At 40.5% G+C, this 24196-nt stretch overlaps 1 protein-coding gene across 3 annotated transcripts in view; it reads right to left on the reverse strand.

Moving 5' to 3' along the window:
• The window catches only part of wdr26a (WD repeat domain 26a), a 100769-nt gene that overhangs the window by 10719 nt on the left and 65854 nt on the right, over positions 1-24196 (reverse strand). For 2 of the 3 annotated variants that reach the window (XM_043687373.2, XM_087984681.1), the window contains exons 10-13: positions 23589-23734; positions 20675-20753; positions 11668-11797; positions 571-756 (exon numbers count right to left, since the gene is read on the reverse strand). In XM_043687373.2, the coding sequence (XP_043543308.1) occupies positions 571-756; positions 11668-11797; positions 20675-20753; positions 23589-23734 (541 nt within the window). Of the gene's footprint in view, positions 1-570; positions 757-11667; positions 11798-12860; positions 16527-20674; positions 20754-23588; positions 23735-24196 lie in introns of those variants that run through there. The other variant, XM_043687374.2, reaches the window with a different exon arrangement.

The raw sequence follows: 24196 nt of genomic DNA on the forward strand, positions 1-24196 counted from the left end.
TTATTAGGACAGGCTGGGACTCCCCCCCCCCCCCCAAGAGTGTAGGAGGAGGTTGAGGGGTGACCTTATAAAGGTTTATAAAATACTGAGGGGCGTAGATAAGGTGAACACAGCAAGGGCTTTTCCCTCAGGTGGGGGAGTTCAAAACTAGGAAACAGATTTTTGAGAGAGAAGAAAGTTAAAATGTACACATGGGCATTTTTTTTTTTAAAAAACACAGCGGTTTGTGTGTAAAATGTGCCAGAGGAAGTGGTGGATTTACGTTCAGTTACAATATTTAAAAGATATTTGGATAGATATATAAATAGGACATGTTTGGAGGGAAATGGCACAAATGATGGCAAGTGGTAGGAGTTTAGTTTGGGAACATGGTCGGCGTGGACTAGTTGGACCAAAGGGTCTATTTCCATGCTGTATGACTCCACGACTCTAAATGGCCCATTCCTACTTTTATTTTCTACGTTGAAATGGTCCTTAGCCTTTTGTAGTCTCTTTACATCAGAGATTCAGCTTATTTTCTAGCAAGCTTTGCAACAAATGTTAACTTCAACAATTCATAAAATTCATTACCTTCAGACTCCTGGTTGTCTAAGAAAGGCGCTGGTCCCCATATCCTAACTGTACCATCATCTGAAGCACTAGCCATCATGGACGGGAGTTGTGGGTTCCAGCTAACACAGTTTACAGTACGAGTGTGTCCTGTCAGTTCTGCTATTGGCAATTCGCTCCGCTTGTGCCAAATATAAACCTTGTGATCTACAAGAGATTTTCTTTTGTTAACATACAAATTAAAGCATTGTTTCTGTTCCTCACATGCAGATCCAACTCAATTCACAAGTTAACTTAAATGTAAAAGATTGAGCTTCTCATTAACACCCCACTGCAGTCTCCAGACTAAGCAGTCAGATGAGTAATCTACTCAGCCACTTCCTTCTCAATGATCTTTAAAGAGGCAAATATATAATAGTATTTAGATGCAACCTACCAAAAGTGCAAATTTGTGCTATGTGCTGGTAATTTCCCACCCACCCCCAAAAGGGACAGTTTCAAACATTTTTTAATATATAAAATTACTGCTAAACCTCAATTCTAGTCGATGGCCACCTGTATAAACAGAATGGGGACTGAAAGCATTCCATCAGCCATTACCACAATTAAAGTGCATGTAACAGTATTTTTTAAAAAAATCACAAGCCAAAGTTCATATTTTAGAAAGAGATTTGTTTCCAAACTGTTAACCTTTGCTATTTGATTTAATCTGCATTTGGAGAGGCACAGATTAATCAAGAACAGTCAGCTTAGTTTTAAGGGGACATCATATCTGAACAATTTGTATGAATATTTTGAAGAGGTGAACGGGTATGCTGATGAGGCAATACATTTGCCATAGACTACTTGGACTTCAAGGTTTTTGAAAAGGTCCCACATGGAAGACTCATAGGAAAAGTAAATGCCCATGGGATCAAAGGAAATTTCGCTAACTGGATCTAGACTTGGCTCAGCAACAAGAACCAAAGGGCGATGGTTGAGGAGTGAAAGAGACCAAAAGCCTGTGCCCAGTCTGTGTTCCAGACTGGAAGCCTGGGGCTCTGCAGGGCTCTATATTGGGGCCCTTGCTGTTTGCGGTATATATAAATGACTTAAATTGAATGAAGGAAGGATGATCAGTGAGCTTGCAAATGACACATGCATTTGGAAAGACAGGGTTTGATTAGAAGTAGTCAGCACGGCTTTGTGCGTGGAAGATCATTCCTCACAAATTTGTTAAGAGTTCTTTGAAGAAGTGGTCAGGAAGACTGATGAGGGCAGGGGAATAGACAGTCTATATGGATTTCAGTAAGGCCTTTGATAAGGTTCCACACGGTAGGCTGCTCCAGACGGTTAGATTGCATGCAATCAAAAATAAGCTGACAAATTGGCTTGATGGTAGGAAGTAGAGGGTAATAGTGGAAGGATGTTTATTAGAATGGAGGCCTGAGACTAATAGAGTGCCTGAGGGTGCTGGGCCCATTAGTGTTTGTTATCTATATCAATGGTTTGGATGAGAACGTACAAAGCATTTGTGATTTTTGTGAAGATTTGTAGCTCAGGTCGAGGTTCAGGTTGTAAATTTGCTCGCTGAGCTGGTAGGTTTATTCTCAGACATTTTGTCACTATGCGAGGTATCATCAGTGAGCCACCAGTGAAGTGCTGGTGTTCTGTCATGCTTTCTATTTATGTGTGTTGGTCGGTTAAGGTGGATGATATCACTTCCAGTTCTTTTTTCTGAGGTTGATAGATGGGGTCCAAATTGATGTGTTTATTGATGGAGACCCTGTTTAAATGCCAGATCTCTAGGAATTCCCATGCGTGCCTCTTTTTAGCCTGTCCTAGGATGGATGTGTTGTCCCAGTTGAATTGGTGTCCTTCTTCATCTGTGTGGAAGGATACTAGTGACAGCTGGTCTTGTCTTTTGGTGGCTAGTTGGTGTTCCTGTACCCTGATGGCTAGTTTCCTACCAGTCTGTCAGATGTAGTGTTTGTTGCAGTCCTTGCAGGGTATTTTGTAAATGACTTTAGTTTTGCTGGTTGTTGGTACAGAGTCCTTTAGATTCATCAGCAGCTGTTTCAGTGTGTTAGTAGGTTTGTGGGCTACCATAACGCCAAAGGGAGAGTGTAGTGTGGTAGCCATTTCAGAGATGTCTTTGATATATGGTAGCGTGGCTAGAGTCTGAGTGTGTTGTGTCTTCTTGTTTGGGTTTGTTGTTGAAGAACTGACAGACTGTGTTCATCGGGTACCCATTGTTCTTGAATACGCTGTACATGTATTTTTTTTCTGCTGCTTGTAGTTCCTGGGTGATGCAGTGTGTTGTGGCCCGTTGAGATAATGCCCTGATGCAGCTCCGTTTGTGGGTGTTGGGATGATTGCTCCTGTAGTTAAGTATCTGGTCTGTGTGTGTTCCTTTCCTGTAGACGCTAGTCTGCAGCTCTCCACTGAATGTGTTGTTGTTCTCTTGCTCTGGTGAAATTTATGCCAGTAAGGACATTGTTAACGATATTGTAGGTTTCCTCTAATTTGTCCCGCTTTGCGATGACAAGATGTCACCCACACAGCAGACCCAAAGCTTGGGTTGGATCGTGGGGAGGGCTGTTTGTTTGAGCCTCTGCATTACTGCTTCTGCTAGGAAGCAGAATATTGATGATCCCATGGATGTCCCGTTGATTTGTTTGTAGGTCTTGTCATTGAAGGGAAGTGGGTAGTGGGGCACAGGTCTACTAGCTTGAGGATGCTGTTCTTGCTGATGGGAGTTGGTGCTGTCTGGGTTTTGTGTCCTTGGTTTGTCTAGTAGTGAGGGTTGTGTTTCTTTGGCCATGCTGGTGTTAATTGATGTGAATCGAGCCATTATGTCGGCAGAGACCAGGACTTCGTACTCTTCTATCTTGGGTGTCTTTGATGATGTTCAGGAATTCTTGGACGGATTGGGTAGAGTGGCGAGAGTCTTTTACTAGGTATTTCAGTTTACAGTGAAGTTCCTTTGCCAGCCTGTATGTTAGTTTATCAGGGAGTGAGACTTTGGGTCCGAGGCGGGGTCCCTCGTTTGTGTAATTTATAGAAGTGGCTTAGGTAATTCGTAGATGCGGAGTGTGTTGGATCCATCTGGTTTCATTCTTTGGAGATCTGTCTTGTTAATTTCGCCTGATTTACGGAGTTTCTTCAATGATGCTATGATACAGCTTTCTAGCTGTGGAGTCTGGTCTATCGCCACCTGTTGGTAGGTGCCGGTATCTGTAAGCAGTGAGTTCGCCTTTTCAGAGTCTCTAGCCACACTACCATAACAAAGACATCTCAAAGATGATTATCAGACTACTCTGACCCATTGGCATTGTGGTAGCCCACAAATCTACCAGCACGCTGAAACAGCTACTGATGAACCTAAAGGACCCTATACCAGCAACTAGCAAAACTAAAGTCATTTACAAAATACTCTGCAAGGACTGCAACAAACACCACTTCGGACAGACAAGCAGGAAACTAGTCACTAGGATACAGGGACACTAACTAGTCACCAAAAGAAGAGACCAGCTGTCACTAGACCTCCTCACACACACATGAAGGAGGACACTTCAACTGGGATAACTTATCAATTCCTTGGACAGGCTAAACAGAGACATGCACGGGAATTCCTAGAGGCAGGCATTCAAACTGGGACTCCATCAATAAACAAATCTATTTGGACCCCATTTACCAACCTCTGAGAAAAAGAACTGAAAATGATATCACCCACCTTAACAGATCAAGACACAAATAGAAAGTGGGGTTGAGAGTCTAGTGCTGGAAAAGCACAGGTCAGGCAGTTTCCAAGGAGGAGAATCGCTGTTTTGATCATAAGCCCTTCATCAGCAATAGAAAGCAGGGCAGAACACCAGCACTTCACCGGAGACTCACCGATAACGTTACCTAGCATGGTGACGAAATGTCTAAGAACAAGCCTATCAGCTCAGCAAGCAAACTTACAACCTGTACAAAGCAAAATTAGCAAGTTTGCTGATGACACTCAAATAGACAGTATTGTGGACAGAGAGGAAGGTTGACAAACAGGAGGCTGGAAGAATATAGCAAGCCAGGCAGCAACAGTCGACATTTGAGATGTAACCCTTCTTCAGGACTCTAGCCAAGTGAGGAAGGTTATCAGAATTTGCGGCAGAACCTTCATTAGCTGGTGAAGTGGGCTGAGAAATGCCAAACAGAGTTTAATATAGATAAATGTGAGGTCTTACATTTTGGAAAATCAAATCAAGGTAGTAGTTTCATGGTGAATGATAGGGCCTTAAGCGTGTACTAAAACAGGGTGACTTTGGAATTCAGGTTCACAATTCTCTGAAAGTGGATTAACAGGCAGACAGGGCAATGAAGGCGGCTTCATCAGTCAGGGCATCGAGTACAGAAGTTGGGAAGTTATGTTGCAGTTATTTGGGGCGTTGGCGAGGCCACACTTGGAATATTGCGGTCAGTTTGTCACTTCGCTATAGGAAGGATGTTATTTAACGGGAAAGAGTGTAGAAGAAATTCACAGGATGTTGCCATGACTCAACATTCTGAGTTATAGGGAAGGTTGGACAAGAGAGGAGATTGCGAGGGGGGTACCTTATAGATGTGCAGATCATGAGAGGCATGGATAGGGGGAGTGCACCCAGTCCTTTGCCCAGGGTTGGAGAATCGAGGACCAGAGGGGAAAGAATAAAATGGAACCCAAGGGGCAATTTTTATTTGAATAAATGTGGTATGCATACGGAATGAGCTGCCAGTGCAAGTAGTTAAGGCGAGTACATTAACAACATTTAAAAGGCATTTGGACAAAGACACACATAGAGTCAGAATCATACTGCATGGAAACAGACCCTTCGGTTCCAACCCGTCCATGCCGACCAGATATCCCAACCCAATCTAGTCCCACCTGCCAGCACCCGGCTCATATCCCTCCAAACCATTCCTATTCATATACCCATCCAAATGCATCTTAAATGTTGCAATTGTACCAGCCTCCACCACTTCCTCTAGCAGCTCATTCCATACACTTACCACCCTCTGCGTGAAAAAGTTGCCCCTTAGGTCTCTTTCCCCTCTCACCCTAAACCTATGCCCTCTAGTTCTGGACTCCCCGACCCCAGGGAAAAGACTTTGCCTATTTATCCTATCTATGCCCCTCAATTTTGTAAACCTCTCTAAGGTCACCACTCAGCCTCCGACGCTCCAGGGAAAACAGCCCCAGCCTGTTCAGCCTCTCCCTGTAGCTCAGATCTCCAACCCTGGAAACATCCTTGTAAATCTTTTCACAACATCTTTCCAATAGGAAGGAGACCAGAATTGCATGCAATATTCCAACAGTGGCCGAACCAATGTCCTGCACAGCCGCAACATGACCTCCCAACTCCTGTACTCAATACTCTGCCAATAAAGGAAAGCATACCAAACGCCTTCTTCACTATCCTATATACCTGTGACTCCACTTTCAAGGAGCTTATGAACCTGCACTCCAAGGTCACTTTGTTCAGCAACACTCCCTAGGACCTTACCATTAAGTGTATAAGTCCTGCTAAGATTTGCTTTCCCAAAATGCAGCACCTTGCATTTATCTGAATTAAACTCCATCTGCCACTTCTCAGCCCATTGGCCCATCTGGTCCAGATCCTGTTGTAATCTGAGGTAACCCTCTTCGTTGTCCACGACACCTCCAAAATTGGTCTCATCTGCAAACTTACTAACTGTACCTCTTATGCTCGCATCCAAATCATTTATGTAAAGGACAAGTAGAGGGCCCAGCACTGATCCTTGTGGCACTCCACTGGTCACAGGCCTCCAGTCTGAAAAACAACCCTCCACTGCCACCCTCTGTCTTCTACCTTTGAGCCAGTTCTGTATCCAAATGGTTAGTTTTCCCTGTATTCCATGAGCTCTAACCTTGCGAATCAGTCACCCATGGGGAACCTTGTCGAACGCCTTATTGAAGTCCATATAGATCACATCAATCTTCTTTGTTACTTCTTCAAAAAACTCAATCAAGTCTGTGAGACATGATTTGCCACGTACAAAGCCATGTTGACTATCCCGAATCAGTCCTTGCCTTTCGAAATACATGTACATCCTGTCCTTCAGGATTCCCTCCAATAACTTGCCCACCACCGAGGTCAGGCTCACCGGTCTATAGTTCCCTGGCTTGTCTTTACCACCCTTCTTAAACAGTGGCACCACGTTTGCCAACCTCCAGTCTTCTGGCACCTCACCCGTGATGATCGATGATACAAATATCTCAGCAAGAGGCCCAGCAATCACTTCTCTAGCTTCCCACAGAGTTCTCGGGTACACCTGATCAGGTCCTGGGGACTTATCCATCTTTAACCGTTTCAAGACATCCAGCACTTCCTCCTCTGTAATATATTTGTAAAAACCCTTTGGATTCTCCTTAATTCTATTTGCCAAAGCTATGTCCCCGTTTTGCCCTCCTGATTTCCCTCTTAAGTATACTCCTACTTTCTTTATACTCTAAGGATTCACTCGATTTATCCTGTCTATACCTAACCCTCAATTTTTAACCAAACCCTCAATTTCTTTAGTCATCCAGCATTCCCCGTACCTACTAGCCTTCCCTTTCACCCTGACAGGAATATACTTTCTCTGGATTCTTGTTATCTCATTTCTGAAGGCTTCCCATTTTCCGGCCGTCCCTTTGCCTGTGAACATCTGCCTCCAATCAGCTTTCAAAAGTTCTTGCCTAATACCATCAAAATTGGCCTTTCTCCAATTCAGAACTTCAACTTTTAGATCTGGTCTATCCTTTTCCATCACTATTTTAAAACAAATAGAATTATGGTCGCTGTCCCCAAAGTGCTCCCCCACTGACACCTCAGTCACCTGCCATGCCTTATTTCCCAAGAGTAGGTCAAGCTTTGCACCTTCTCAAGTAGGTACATCCACATACTGAGTCAGAAAATTGTCTTGTACACACTGAAATTCCTCTCCATCTAAACCTTTAACACTATGGCAGTCCCAGTCGATGTTTGGAAAGTTAAAATCCCCTACCATAACCACCCTATTATTCTTCCAGATAGCTGAGTTCTCCTTACAAGTTTGTTTCTCAATTTCCCTCTGACTATTTGGGGTCTATAATACAATCCCAATAAGGTGATCATCCTTTTCTTATTTCTCAGTTCCACCCAAATAACTTCCCTGCATGTACATCCGGGAATATCCTCCCTCAGTACAGCTGTAATGCTATCCCTTATCAAAAATGCCACTCCCCCATCTCTCCTGCCTCCCTTTCTATCCATCCTGTAACATTTGTATCCTGGAATATTAAGCTGCCAGTCCTGCCCATCCCTGAGCCATGTTTCTGTATTTGCTATGATATCCCAGTCCCATGTTCCTAACCATGCCCTGAGTTCATCTGCCTTCCCTGTTAGGCCCCTTGCATTGAAATAAATGCAGTTTAATTTATTAGTCCTACCTTGTCCCTGCCTGCCCTGACTGTTTGACTCACTTCTGTTCTCAGCTGTACCTATCTCAGATCAATCTCTTTCCTCACTATCTCCCTGGGTTCCCCCCCCTCCACCTTACTAGTTTAAATCCTCCTGAGCAGTTCTAGCAAATTTCCCCACCAGTATATTAGTCCCCTTCCAATTTAAGTGCAATCCATCCTTCTTGTACAGATCACTTCTACCCCAAAAGAGATTCCAAAGATCCAAAAATGTGAATCCTTCTCCCATACACCAGGTCCTCAGCCATGCATTCATCTTCTCTATCCTCCTATTCCTGCCCTCACTAGCTCGTAGCACTGGGAGTAATCCAGATATTAAAAAGGAGGCCCCTTGAGGGCCTCCTTTTTAAATGTCTGCCTAACTCTCTGTAATCTCCCTTCAGAGTCTCAACCTTTTCCCTTCCAATGTCATTGGTCCCAATGTGGACAATAACCTCCTGCTGGCCCCTCTCCCCCCGTGAGAACATTCTGCACCGTCTCGGAGACATCCTTGATCCTGGCGCCAAGGAAACAACACACCATTCTGCTTTTTCTCTGCTGGCCACAGAAACGTCTGTCTATACCTCTAACTACAGAATCCCCTAACACAATTGATCTCTTGGAAGCTGACGTACCCGTCGTTGCATTAGAGCCAGTCTCAATACCAGAAACTTGGCTGTTCGTGCTACATTCCCCCGAGAATCCATCACCCCCTACATTTTCCAAAACAGCATACTTGTTTGAAATGGGTATATCCACAAAAGACTCCTGCCCTAGGTGCCTACCCCTCCTACCCTTCCTGGAGTTAACCCATCTATGTGACTTTATCTGAGACTTTCCCCCCTTTCCTATAACTGCCATCCATCACATACTGTTGCTGTCGCAAATTCCTCATCGCTTCTATCGGTCTCTCCAACCGATCCACTCGATCTGATAAGATTCGCATCCAACAGCATTTATGGCAGATATAATCCGCAGTAACCCTTAAACTCTCTTTTAAGCTCCCACATCTGACAAGAAGTACATATCACTGCAAAGGCCATTTTTGCTCCTTCACAATCTACAGACCCAGAAAATAACACCATCTTATTCCTCTACAAAACACTGCCCCAGGTTAAATTAATAGCTATGGCTTATGTTTAAAGTTTAACCAAGAGACTTAGCTCCAAAAACATATAATCAAGAAAGAATCCACTATACTCACTACCGCAGCCTTTCTCTTGGACAGACTTAAAACAATTAACTTATCTGATTCTGTGCTGTGACCTTCGCCCAACAGTTCCTCCAAGATTTAGCTGTGAATTTCACTGTTTGTTAGTTTTCCCAGATGCACTCCGATGTTCAATGATACATGAATTCAAACAGCAAAGGCGGTAACTGCGCAGGTTCTCTCTCTCTCCTGCACTGTCCTCACCATGTGCTTCCTTTGTCTGCTCTTCTTCCTTTTAAACTGTTGTTTTGACTTTTTTTTTCCAAAGTTCCAAAACAATGGTTGGAAAGGTTGAGAAGAATATGTGCCAAATGCAGGGAATTAGGGTTAGCGTGGATGGACATCGAGGTTGGTCCGGACCAATTTGGGTGAAACAGTGTTTCCGTGCTGTAAGATTCTATGACCCTCTATAAAAAAAATTAGTGAGATGGTAGGGAGGGGGATAGCCTTTGACTTGCAGAGTGATATAGGCAGGTTGTTCAAATGGTTTGATCAGTGATAATGGAATTCAACCCAGGTAAATGTGAAGTGTTGCACTTGGACAAGATAAACAAGGTAAGTGAATACATAATGAACATTACAATCCTGGGAAGCACCAAAGATCAGAGAAACCTGGGTTTATGTATCTATAGATCCTTGAAGGCAGCAGGACAAGTAGATGAAATAGTTGAGAGTTACGTGCGATACATGCAAATATGAACCAAGGAATAGAGTTTAAAGACTGGGAAAGTTATGTGGGAACTGTGAAAAAAAGAGGTGGTTCGATCATGACTAGAGTATTGTTACAGTCCAACAGGTTTATTGGAAAGGACAAGCTTTCATAGCACTGCTTCATCAGGTAGCTACCTGACGAAGAAGTGCTCTGAAAGTCTGTACTTCCAAATAAACCTGTTGGACTATAACCTGGTGTTGTGTGATTTTTAACTTTGTCCACTGTTGTTCAACACCGGCACCTCACATCATAGAGCATTGCATGCAGTTCTGAAATTCAGTGTAGGAGGGACGGGATTGCACTGAAAGGGTGCAGAGGCGATTTACCAGGATGTGTGACGCAAGAACAGAATTTGCTGGAAAAACTCAAATGTGCCAGCATCTGAGGAGAAAAAGCAGAGTTAACGTTTCAGGTCTGGTGACCCTCCTTCAGAACTCTACGTTGCCCGAGAAGAAGAATTTAAGTTAGGAAGGGAGATTGGATAGGCTGGGATTGGTTTCCTTGGAGTAGAGGAGACTACAGCAGGACATGATTGAGATACGCAAAATTATAAGCATAGATAGTGTAGACGGAAAAGAGCTTTACCCCTTTGTGGAGGATCAATAACAAGGGCACAGACTGAAACTCAGGGCAGGAGGTTCAGAGGTTGAGAGGAATTTTTTTTTCCCCACCCAGATAATGGGAATCTGGAAAGTACTACTAGTAAGGGCAAGAAGCAGAAACCCTCATAACTTTCAAGTAGTATTTAGATGTTCATTTATGATGCCAAGGCTACAATAATGTGTGCTGGAAAATTGGATTAAAATAGTTAGGTGGCTGTTTTTGACCAATACAAACTTTGTGGGACTTATGTATTGTAGACCTCTATGATAATAACTCTAGTTTTGGTGGTGTGTAGAACCTTTTCATGCAGTTTTGATGTGGAAATTACTGCCTACAAGTATAGAAGTACCAGAAACAGTTAATGATTTCACAAAGAAATTAGATGGGAACTCAAGGAAAGTACACTCACCAGGCTAAGAGGTTAGAGTAGGTGAACAGAACTGATGGGATTGCTTTACAGATAGCTGATAGAGTCTTGATGGACAGAGTGCACTCCTCCTTAGCTTTAATTGCAATGATTCTAGCTAGTCCTCCACATAGGGAAAGCTCCAGTGCAGATGGGAGCAGATACCACATTCGCACCCCTCTCCCCCAGGAATTGGTGAGACTTCTCCAGAATAAACTGATGGCATTTAGACAAACAAACTATGCTTTTTAACTTTTAGATAGCAAAATTCCATGATAAATAGAAAAAGCAGATCACAAAATTGCATAGTTATCAATTTCCTCCCACAGTCCAAAGATGTGCAGGTCAGGTGAATTGGCCATGCTAAATTGCCCGTCGTGTTAGGTAAAAGGGGTAAATGTAGGGGAATGGGTGGGTTGCGCTTCGGCGGGTCGGTGTGGACTTGTTGGGCCGAAGGGCCTGTTTCCACACTAAGTAATCTAAAAAAAAAAGACTGAGGTGAAGCAGTAAAAGCTGTTGATATTTGCCTCAGCATATACTGAAATTTTCTGTCCTGATTAAATAGAGGATTTCTGCCAATAAGTTCTTAAGTATCCAGATATTTATTTATCATTTTACCCTAACATGCACATCAAAGCCTACCACAGGTAAATAGAATGGTGGAAAATTCTTGCTATCCACACACAGAATTGACTTCATCTGCACTGTATTAAGAGTCTATAATGTTGTATACTCCTGCTTCTTACCTTCACTGCCACTGGCTATAAAATCTTCATTGTTGCCTCCAAAACATGAATGAATTGTGTAAAATCCTTGTGTGACACCTTGATACTTTCTCACTAAAACACGGTCCTGTAGGTCCCATAGATGAACTCCCTAGGAACACAGACAGTCATACAGAACTTAAGGTTTTCTTTTTATTGCACTTTTAAATAAAAATGCCTCTGAAATGAAAAATACAATTAATATTCAAATGCTCTAGACAGCAAGAGATGATACACAGATGGCTGAACATGAATCTGATAAAAAGAACTGTCTTGGCTGAGAAAGCATCTGAAACAATTAAAATTTCACATTCTGACAAGTGCTCCAATCAGACAAGTAATATTGTTCCATTTTCCAATTTTGCCCCACCTACATTTCTTTTGACATTTTGAATTTATAACATTGCAGAGCTACACAGATAAACATACCACATTCAGTATTAAAAGCTTGAACTACCACTACCTTCAAATGCTTGCCAGTGGTTGACAACTTTCCCATCAATGGGTTTAATCACTAAACTACACTGACTCACTGTGGGCAAGAGATTTGAGTGTAATCAGCTATATATACCCATGTTTCTTCCAAACCATGATACTCTTCATGCTGAATGGCAGCAATATTCATAATTCAGCTTCATCAGGACTTTGAGGCTTTTATAAAGCACTGCTTCCTTGATCAGGCTCTCAGTTATTCTCACTTTGTGTTTTGCTGCATACCCCCAATGGATGTTTTTCTATCTGCGAAGTACTATATAGCTGGAGAAACAATGGATTGAAATTGCTCAAATTTATGTTTTTCTCCACATGCAGCCACTTTCTCAGATTTTACTTCTCTATTCCTCTTAATTGGAGTAAATATAGACACAGAACTGAAGAATTAAATATTACAAGAGTAATCAACACCTTGTTCAAAAATGTGATAATGTAATATCTATTAAACAAGAGGCGGCTTCAGTATTTCCAGATCATGGGGCACAGTTAACTGAAAGTATGGCTAGCAGTGAGGCAGTTGAAACTTTATTGCTGGAACAGCACAGCAGGTCAGGCAGCATCCAGGGAACAGGAGATTCGACGTTTCGGGCACAGGCCCTTCTTCAGGAATGATTCCTGAAGGGCCTGTGCCCGAAACGTCGAATCTCCTGTTCCCTGGATGCTGCCTGACCTGCTGTGCTGTTCCAGCAATAAAGTTTCAACTTTGATCTCCAGCATCTGCAGACCTCACTTTCTCCTAGCAGTGAGGCAAAAGAGGACATAACAGGTCAGACTCAACCTGATTCAATGCTGGAATTTTCTATGATTCCAGGTTAACATTGTCAAATGGTGTACTTTCATTACAGATATAGCAACTGAATGCAGCATAAAGCTAATCCGAGAACTCAGCTCAGTTCAAGTGCATCGCACCGAGCGAGTGTTGAAACAGCTGTGTTAATATGAATTTGTCATAAAGCTCCACAATCCAGCCACTAGATCATAATAGCATTGCATCACATTAAATACTTTAAATTAAAGTTAAAACAAAACAACTGAAAAACAATAAACACTGAAAATACTAAGTCAGGCATCATCTACAGACAGAAACAATTAACTTCCAGAAGTAAAGGCAGTTCCCCAGGTTGCAAATGGGTTCCGTCTTCAAGGCACAAGTCAATTGTATGCAAATCACAGCATATTGCAGGACAATATCAAATAGTCATTCGTAAGTACAGGTAACATTCATATGTCTGATTTTTAAAAACACACCCCTGATTGGGACTACATTCACAAGTACAAGCACTTGTAAATTAGGAATCCTCATACAAATTTTTTCTTGGTTACGAACACTGTGTTCTTGCAGTTAAAGACCATGTGAACATTTACCTGGGTTGCAATACAGTTGATTATTTAACTTTACATAATTTCCATGTAAACTAAAGCCCTAGACTAGGAGATGGATCAATAAAGAGACAGTCGCAACTATTTATTGGAATATTTCAGAATACTTAGATTACTGTAAAGAGAAATTCTAAAGATATGACCCACTATCTCCATTAAGGTAGTTAGGGAAAACGTCAAACTTAAGGAAATAGTATACTATTGTGTAAAGAGGAGTGGCAGGTCAGATGACTAGTTACAATATAAGGAACAGTAGAGATTGCCATGATGTTAATCAGGAAGAAGAAATTAAAATAGGAGAGGAAGCAAAGACTGTAAAAACAGACAGCATGAGTTTCTACATATATTTAAAAAGGAAAAATGTTACTAAAGTGAGTGCCCTCTAAATGAGTGAAAATACAAAAAACATTCCAGAAATTGCTGTAAGTCAAGAGGTGGAAGGGAGAGAGGAGCTTATCAAAGTTACAAGCAGGAGGGAAATGGTACTAAGAAACCTGATGAAGCTATAGGCTGACAAGCCTGTCAGTCAAGATAGACTTCCCCAAAGGTTTTAAAGGTTGCTGCTAATGGTGCATTATTTTAATTTAATTTTTGTTCATTTTACAAAATGTAACATTAATTTTCCAAAATTCCTTAGATACAAGAAAGATTCAATTTGTCTGGGAAGCAGGCAAACATAATCCTTCTATTCATGGGAGGGCAGAAGGCAGACAGAAAACAGGAAATGATACATTTAGTTTGACACTTGATGTGGGGAAGGTGTTGGAATCAATCAGGGGAGAGATTACAACTGTGCACATCAAAAAAACCCAGGTAATCAGGATTGTCAGCATGTTCAAGAGAAATAATATTTAATTAATTTATTGAAATTTTGTTGAAGTAGTAACACGTGCTGTGAATAAATTGGAGCAGAGAGCATTTGATAAAGAACACCAACACTCCCTGACATTCTGCACACAGCAACTGGCATACCTATACAGGTCGCAGCATTGACTTTCAGTTCCAGATGTCACTGCTGTGCACAGGCTTTGGTGGTTCATGCAGAAGAAAATTAGTAGGAATGTCGGCTACCACATCAAAGGCATTAGAACGCATGGTGTAGGAGCAATATATTAGCACAGATGAAAGATTGGTTGGCTAACCAAACAAAGCAGACACAAATGAGTTTCGTTCAATTGGTAGAACGTGATGAGTGAAATCCCACAGGGGTCTGTGCTGGATTCCAACTTCTTTTCTGACAATTAACAGCAATGACTTAGATGAAGGTAGTAAACCTATTGTGGCTAAATTTGGAATACCCGGTCATAAAGTGGAGGAGGCAGAGCCCTTGAATAATTTTAAGACGGAGGTGGATGGATTCTTGATAAGTGGGGGAATCAAGGGAAAGTGGAAATATGCAATTCAATGCAAACAGATCAGCCACAATCTTATCACTGGAGGAACAGTCTTGAGAGACTAAATGGTGTACTTCTAACATTTGGTAGATTTGTGAAATTTAAGTGCAAAATCAATTTGATTTTGGACCTTGTATTATTTTACATGGAAAACTTGACTTTCTAAAATGTAATCAAAGTAGTACTGAAAAACAATTCAATAGGTTATTAAAACAACTCATTGCAAGTAGCCTGGTTTCAGTCCTAAAACTGGGAAACCAACAATTCAGCCATTCCCTGAACTGTTACTCCAAAGTAGTCAAAAGTCAAACATCTGTAGAAAGCTCAGTTTGTTGAAAACAATGTCCATTCAGCTGTAAGATGTAGCTGGTTATACAGAGATTGCACATCATCTTCAATTGTACACTTTAGTTTCACTCAAATGCATTGTTTTTCAGTCTTGGAGATATGCATCGTTTGGGAGGTTGAAATGCTAAATAAGTCAGAGACTCTCTCTTCTCCATCCTTTTAATTATTGCTGCTTATTGATCGTGCTCTTGTATACAAGTGGACACCACAGCCAAGCATTTCTTTTCTTTACACTGTTCTTAGAAGTGCAGTAATCAATTCACCTGCAATACTCGCAGGTTAGGAAGATTTAAAGAGATGGAGTAATCAGATTGTTGCAACATGACCCTCACTCCACGCAGCTTATGAAGACATCCATCATATTGTCACTATTTAAGAAACATGGGAGTTTCTGAATTCCAAAGAAAACAGCCATATGAACTTTTATTTCACCAAATGGAGGCAGCTTCTCATGCCTGAAATAAGAAGTCAACGTGACACAGATGACTGGCAAAGATTGAGATCTATTTAAGGTGTATGAAGTCAGTCAGCACTGATTTGAGGGGATCTGGTTTGTCAGTCCAAGCAAGTAGATTCATCATTGTTCCAATCCTCTTCATTTGGTGGTATAAACATTGAGAACAAAGTGTAGCGTCAAAGAGGCAGAGACTCAGTCACTATCCGGGGTCGTAAAGCTCCATTTTGCCTTAAAATTACCAGCAATGGGTTTCCCCCCTTCCATATCCTGCAGTCCCATTTCTGCAATTTCAACTTCAAAATGGGTCTAAAACAACCAAGTAAAGTCTACTTTCAGCAAGGCAAAGTCCATCAAAAATTACGCTACTCAAAAATCAGAGTGCTTCAATTTTAGACAGTGAGGTTCTTTCATTTGCCAAAGTTTAGAGTGCTGGTGAAATCTATATCGTTATTCCACCATACTGGGTGTAATTAATAAAAAAAGATAATTAAAGGGAGTTGGATCAGGACCCTAAGTCACCAACACCACTGTGTCAAAAGCAGTACAAGCTTACATCAGTTTCTGGTTGTTTTGTGTAGACTTTCTACTCACTCTGGAGTGAATCGACTTCTCCTGCCCTCTCTCTCCATCTTCTACTGTCTTCAGTTACACTTTCACCATGCAGAGGGAAACATATGAGTCTTGTTAAAAATTCAATTCCAAATAGTTGTCTGCTTCTTCAGGTATCCCACAGAGATCAATGTGCTTGCAGGCAGATATAGCGGAGAGGTCTTGCAGTAGAAGTTGGAGGGAAAGCACATAAAAAGACAAAAAAAACACAAAGCTGCCATCAAGTGATAAATGCACCCCTCCCCATTAACCTGATCAGCTCCATCAGAAGCAAAAAAAGACAGCTGGTTTAGTGTAGTGAATGCAGTGATAATATTGTGGGAAAGCATCAAGAACTAACACAAGTGCTTCCTGCACAAATTGAGACATTTAATTACCAGCATCCAATTGGCCGTTTTAATTGAATGGCCATCATTACACTGGTCAAGGCCTACAAGTAACAGCAGATAAATCCCATCTATTCAAATGAAAAGCTGTACAGTACGTATTGATAGTACTGCAAATTTTCACATTCTTGATTCTTGCAAGCACATTTTTCCACATCGTATTGTACACACACAAGTATGCTTTAGATATACCATCACTCATAAGTCAGCCTTTATTTTCTACCACAAAAAGTTAAGATGGCAAGCTGCCTTGACAATCAAGTAACTTGCTAGGCCTTCTCAGAGGGCAGCTAAGAGTAAACACATTACTCCAGAATCACATACAACCCATCCATTAAAGGCAGGTTTCCTTCCATGAAGGACATTTGTGAACCAAGCAGCTTTCTAAGACAAACCTATAGTGTATTTGTGGACCACGTTGGCTTTTCTTTATAATTTCAGACTGAATAAACAATTTAAATTTTTTGATTGCTGTTTTGGATTAGAACTCATGCCTGAAGACCATGAGTCCAGGCACTGAGATAACTAATCCTGTGAGAAACATGGTTATACTTTTTGAAATATTCCTCGAAATCTCAGGGGAATAACGCCCATTTGAACAATCGAGCAGGGGAAGAAGATACCCATGGAACTATCCCACAGCTCCTCAAAGAGCAAGTAAAACTCAGTGCAAATTAGAACATATCTACAAAGGATTCAATAACTCCCAGTTTGCGGAAGATAGCGCTAAGGTGGCTTGACAGGAATACATTGTTACCTCTAAACATGAAATCCAAAGACACACAAGGGTCTTGATAGATAAGGTCAGGCTAGGACAGAATTAATTTTGTTTATAGAGATGAAACTAGATTGTCTTAGTGATGGTATAGACATGTAGTAGGCAGCTTAGACGGAGTCAGATTTAACACCAAGGTTGTGAACAGTCTGGTTCAACTTCACACGGTTACTAGAAAGAGGGTTGAAGTTGATGGTATCAGAACAAAAGGTTGTGAAAGGCACCAAAGAATTGGCTTGCCGATATTTAATGAGCTTCCAACATAAACTGCAAGAATTCAGACAAGTAGCCTGATTGATCTCTCCAATGTCAATAAACTATGTAGATGGAGCAGAGTCAGCATACACATGGTAACTCATGAATTTTCACATTTGTGGAGGACACCTTGCAGATGGCACCATTAAGGTGGCAAACAGGAACAGGGTCAATGACAGATTCTTTGGGAGAGGAGGAAGAAAAAAGACAAATGGTATGGAACCAGGAATAAAATTAATTACAGGGAAATCTGTGGCTGATTTTGGACCATTAACTGTGTCAAAACCTGTTGCCAGGGTCAAAGAGAACTAGGAGTGATAGTTTACCTCTGCCACAGTCTACAGGATGCTATTCAAGAATTTGGTTGAGAAAATTGTTATCGTGGCAGAAGCAGAGAGCTAATTGGTGGGATTAAAATGTGATGTGTTAAGAAATAGAAAGGGACAGATTTGGGAGACTTCAAACTCTCAAGAGAAGGCAGAGAGATGGAGATAGACAATTTTTTGAAAGGATTAATGACAGCAGATTTGAAAGAGGAGCACACGAGTTAGACATTATTCAATTTAAAAATAATTTTTATGTCATTATGCCACTTGAAGTATTCATATTAATTGAATTCCACTCCAGTATAATGATATTCATTAGGCAAATACAGCAGCTATGTTGCATAAAGATCAAGGACAGTAAGGACAATTAACCTACTTCAGCTACTGCTCGTTAGCAATATATATTGGCCAGCATACAGAAAGAACTATTAAAATAATGTTGTAGACCTCTAGTTTAACTTTGAAATGTCCATCTTAACTGGCTACTGACACAGGCAGCCAAGGCCTCTGGTAACGCTTCAACCAAAATGGGGCACATCTGACGATGTAGGGTTTCCAAGTATTGAACTGATTAGATCTGGCCTGAAATTTTTATCTGGACTAAAATTCCCTCAAGACATGCATGAATCTCGGCAATCTCAAAACGGACTACAAAGTACAATGAATTGGAGGGAAGTGTTATGAACTAAAACAAGTAGCTACTTTGGCAGCAAAACAAAATTGTTTCACAATGACAATAAAAATCATGTTACTTCCAAAATGAATACCTGAAAGACAAATTACAGAAGAGTATATCTTGTCCCCTTGAACAAGCCACAACATTGTTAAAAAACCAATTAAAAGGCAGAATGTTGCCAAGACATTCTTGACAATTTCTCCATGTGCCACAAATCTAGTAAGAGGAAATAAACTACGGTAAATTAAACTCTAAACATTACTTTGAACACATTTCAATGTCAACAGCAAACATGAAGTGATGTTAATTCACACTTCATGAAAAATACTTTTATAAATCTATCCTCAATGGCTGTATGAATTTAGAACCTAGAAATTTCATTACAATTTCAAGATTCTTTCAGCAAAGGATATTGATCAAAGGTAGGGCAATTAGATCAAGCTGCTTCAAGGAAAAATTAATGAATTTAACAAAGCCCCTCTGTTTATCACACATTTTACTTTACTTTCCACACTGACATTCAGATTAAGAAATTTAAAAAAAATCAAAGCTAGTCAAAACAGATTTCAAGACAACCTTTGAAGATGGGGAGTGGTGCAGCAAGGCAGAATGATTTAAAAAGCAATAAGGTCCCAATTCAAGGGATGGACAGATGCAGCTGGATTAGGATTGAAGAAACTTCAAGGTAAATTTAGGTGCAGACGTGGAGGGACTTCGAACTGAGGATAATAGTTTAGGATTGAATGTGCTGGGGAAAAAAAGGGTACCAATAACGGTCACGAAAGACCGACCTGCATTTATATAACGCTTTTCACAACTGCTGGACACTTCCAAACTGCCTTGTAACCAATGAAATATTATGGAATGTTGCCAATGTTCTAGATAAAGCAGTTAAAGAATACACAGTAAGGTAACCCAGCAATAAAACAACGGTTACATAATCAGTTCTTATGATATTGATTGAGGGATTAACCAGGACCAGACAGTGCAACACTCTCTCAGGTTGCACTGGAGTGTCAGCTGTGACTATTTGGTTAAATCCTGGTAACCTTGTGACTGAGAGGCAATACATCAACTGAATCACAGCTGAAAATAGTTCAAAGGACCTTGGGGCATTATAGGATTTGAATAGTTTTTTTCTGGTTGATTTAAAAGCTTGAAAAAGACAGTTAGGAAAAGCTGAAAAAGTCAAGCCTTGATGTGGAACAGTTTGAAGAAAGTTTTGGTATTAGTGAAGAGAGAGATACTAGCAGGTAATATTTTAGAGGTGAAGTAAGTCTTAGTGAAAAAGGTGGATCTGAGGTTTGAAATACAACTCAAGTTTAAAGAGAACACTAGGTTTAGTTCGAGATAGTTGAGGATGACATCAAAGGTTTTACTGCTTCTGGCTAGTGTCTTACAGACATCAAACTGCATAACAATGAAGTCAATACGTTTTGGAGGAGGAAAGGTTTGGTGTCATTAGCATGCATGTAGAAAATAGCCTAATACTTATGTCAAAAAGGCAACATGTAAATATGGAATAGAAAGCAGCTAAGGAAGGAACTCAAGAACACTTGCCACCCTTAACAGAAAGGAAGTGAGAATCCCCAGCTGACTTTTCTTCCCAACAGTTAAGTGGTCTCTGTACCCAGAAGTAAAGCCAACTACACACAGCTCTCCCAGCGGAAATCAGATTAACAGACCAGGGAGCTTACCAAGTACTAATCTGATGTACCATTTGGTGTATTTACTTACTGAGTTAAAGTGAGGTATAATGTATTGTCAAATTCTCCAGTTACAGTCCATACTTGAAAACAGAAGCTAAAATTGTCCCTTTTGGCCATGGACTCAAAAATGCTGTAGCGAAATTCAAGTCAAAATTAAAACAAGTTGATTGCTTTCTACATACCTGAGTGGCGACATTTAACAAGGCTAACCTTCCATTCTTCGAAACTGTGAAAGACATTATAGGATGATCCTCTTGCACTCTGTAACAGAATCAGAAATGAATCAAATAGAGCAAACATTACCTCCGTATGAGTTGAGACAACTCTAATAACTAAGCTGGCTTTTCTAATCCCACAGAGTTATGACAGTAGTGAGCAGAAAGGTATCAAAACCAAAATCTTCTTTAAAGCAACGTCAAAAATAGAAAAAAAATCCAATGGATGCACATTGAAAATATTTTCAAACATTTCTTTCACAACATCAGCATTGGAGATAACAGCAATTAAGATGGTTATCTAATTCCATTACACAATGTAATAGAATCATTACAATGCGGATCAAGGCCATTCCAACATCCAATGAACATTCCATTCACATACAGCACCCCCATCCTATCCCCATAACCCACATTTACCATGGCTAATCCATCCACCCTGCACATCCCTGGATGCTAAAGGGCAATTTAGCACAGCCAATCCACCTAACCTGCACATCTTTGGACTCTAGGAAGAAACTGGAGCACCTGACAGAAACCCATGCAGATACAGAGAGAATCCACAAACTCCATACAATCATCCAAGGCTGGAAATGAACCTGGCACTCTGGCACTGAGGCAGCAGTGCTAGTCACTGGGTAACCCAATTAAACAGTTAATGTTGGAATTTAAAATTGTCAATCTATTATGATATTAAGCCCAAGTTTCATCATTCGTTACATAATACATTTAAGTTGGGAATTTCACTGCACCAGTAAGCACATTCTGCTATGCTTGAACAAAAATAAAAAATTACCAGTACTGAATATTTCATATTTAGAATATTTAATCAGCTTGAAACATAATTAGAACTCAACAATTTCAAACTATAACATAATCTGTAACACACAGCTTTCATGTATTTAACTATATTGTTTCCCAAAAATCACTCTTCAAACTCCACTTATCTTAAATTTATGACCCCTCATCAACTTCCACAACCAAAGGAAAGCTTTACCAGTCACTTGTGAAACTTCTTACTTTTCATTACTTTCTTGGTCCTGGTCTATGATAGATGTTTTAATACGCCATCTAGAAAGTTGAACATATTCTAAACACTTTGAATAAATTAATCAGATTTCATTGCTCTTGATCTCCTGTCTGGTTCTAGACGAGAGGTATAAATGGGTCTTTTTGACGATGGCAAGATGCAACAGGTACCAGAGATCATTGCTTGGGACCTCAACTGTTTCCAATTTATATAACAGACTTAGATGAGGGGCAGTGAGGTTAATTGATAGTGTCCCTACCCCTGGACTAAGAGGCCTGGATTCAAGGTCCACTTGCTCCATTGGTGTGTAATAATATTTCTGAACAGGTTGATTAGAAATATAGATGAGGGTAGTGAAGGTAATGTTGCCATTTTGCTGATCATACAAAGCTAGAGATGAAAGTAAGCTGTGCAAAGAATTCAAGAGTTAACAAAAATAAATTTGAGTAAGTGATGAAAGATATGGCAAATGAAGTGCATAATATGGTAAGATGTGAAATTGTTCATTTTAACAGCAAGAATGAAACAGAAGTATATCAAAAAGGTGAGTGTGCGCTGAGCTCTTGAATGCAGAGAGAATTGTGTGTCCCACTGCATGAATTGCAAAAGATTAGTAGAAGGGTACAGCAAGTAATCAGAAAAGTTTACTGAATGCTACCATTAAGACAAGGAGAACTGCAAACCAAGATATTATGATTTAGTTATACAGGGCATTTGGAGTACTGTGTGGAGTATTGGTCACCTTACGCAAATATGAAACAGTTCAGAGATTTATAAGATTAATAACTGGAATGGAGAGTAGTGTTATGAGGAAAGATTGGACAACAGGTTTGTACCTGCTGGAATTTAGAACAATAAGAGATAACTTGATTAAAATCCTGAAGGGTCGTAGGCAGGTCGACATGGAGAGGACATTTAGCCTTATAGAGAATCTAGAGCATGGGCCACTGCTTAAAATATCAGGGGTTGCCCATTTAAAACCAAGGTTAGCTGAAACTATTTGCCTCAGAGGGTTGTGCACCTTTCAAACTCATCCTGAAATACAGTGGAAGCAGAATTTTCAAATATTTTATTAGGACTGAAAGGTTACCAGAGTAAACAGAAGTATATGTCTGATTTAACTATTAGATCAGCTATGATTGTGTTGCTTGGCACAGCAGACACAAAGGACTGAACATCCTATTCCTGCCCCTGATTTTTATGTTCATATTTCTAAATATCCAAAATTTTAATTGATAGCCTTACCAACCCCCACACACTCAAAGCTAATTTAAATCTACTCCACTTTAGGTTCCACCATTCAATGAGATCATGGCTTATCTGTGGCCTAACTCCATGCGTCTTTGGCACATTTCCTTTGATACCTTTGTTTAAAGATTTCTCAGATTTAAAGCCAACAACTGATGCAGCCTTCATTGCTGTTTGTGAAAGACGTCCAAACTTCTGCTACCCTGTGCACAGAAGCGCTTCCTGTCTTGTCAGCCAATCTTCAAACTTCTAATCATTCTGCTACATTTCTTATATCAACACTAGAATTGTACATTGTTCCTTACTCATATTTACATTCTTTATTAGATGAAACTTATAAACGCTTTAATGGCTTATAGTTCCAGATCAAATAGATTGTACAGCAAGATAAAAGACCTCAAAGGATACATGGAAACAGTCACTGGGCAAGAAAAAACAAAAATAGCTCTGGTGGGCAGCAGCAGCTTCACAGTAAATGTCAGTGCAGAATAAGTATCTCCTAGGAATAGTAAAGCACTTTCAGAACTAATTGTACCTTCTCCCTTAAATCGTCAAAATGAAGTTTTAATCTCAGTACAAACAAATAATTACAACATGGCTTACATATTCCTATCAGTCAGGTCCTCGAAGTTGTACCCTCTTATCCGCTGATGCGTGTCCGAGGCAAGGACTGTTTTCCCATCATTTAGACACCAAAGGCACTGCACTCTCACGCCTTCCCACGAATCCAGCAAATTTCCTTCCAAATCCTAGCCCAGACACAAAGAACTGTTACATAAGTGGAACAATAAAATCAGTAAAAAATGCCCAATTTTCCATATACAATTCTCTTTCAGTGCCCCTCACATTTCCCCTTCCTGTTCTGAAGGCTGGATTGCATGTGGAATCAAATCTAGGTTCTATGGTACTGCATCTAATTGAGATGAAGTAAGGAACGTAGAGTACCAGCAGTGTGTTTTATAAATTATAATCAGGATTTTTATCGGCCCAGTATTGTAGAGGGGAAGATAAATGATAGGTTGGGAGAAAGGAGTGTAAATTGTTGTTAGTTAATATTCTCGGTTAGACCTAAAGAATAAAAGTTTAAAATTTTTTTTTAGTTTAAGTAGTGACTTCTGGGATAGTGCTTTGCCTCTCAAATTTTATAAGATTTCAGCACAGGCTAAATCTTTTCTGTGTGGCTAGTTTAAATTCACAGGGGGGGGGGGGGG

This window comes from Chiloscyllium plagiosum, unplaced genomic scaffold (assembly GCF_037043375.1).
Source record: "Chiloscyllium plagiosum isolate Xiang-an unplaced genomic scaffold, Cpla_swu_hap1 HiC_scaffold_3, whole genome shotgun sequence".
NCBI classification, from domain to species: domain Eukaryota; kingdom Metazoa; phylum Chordata; class Chondrichthyes; order Orectolobiformes; family Hemiscylliidae; genus Chiloscyllium; species Chiloscyllium plagiosum.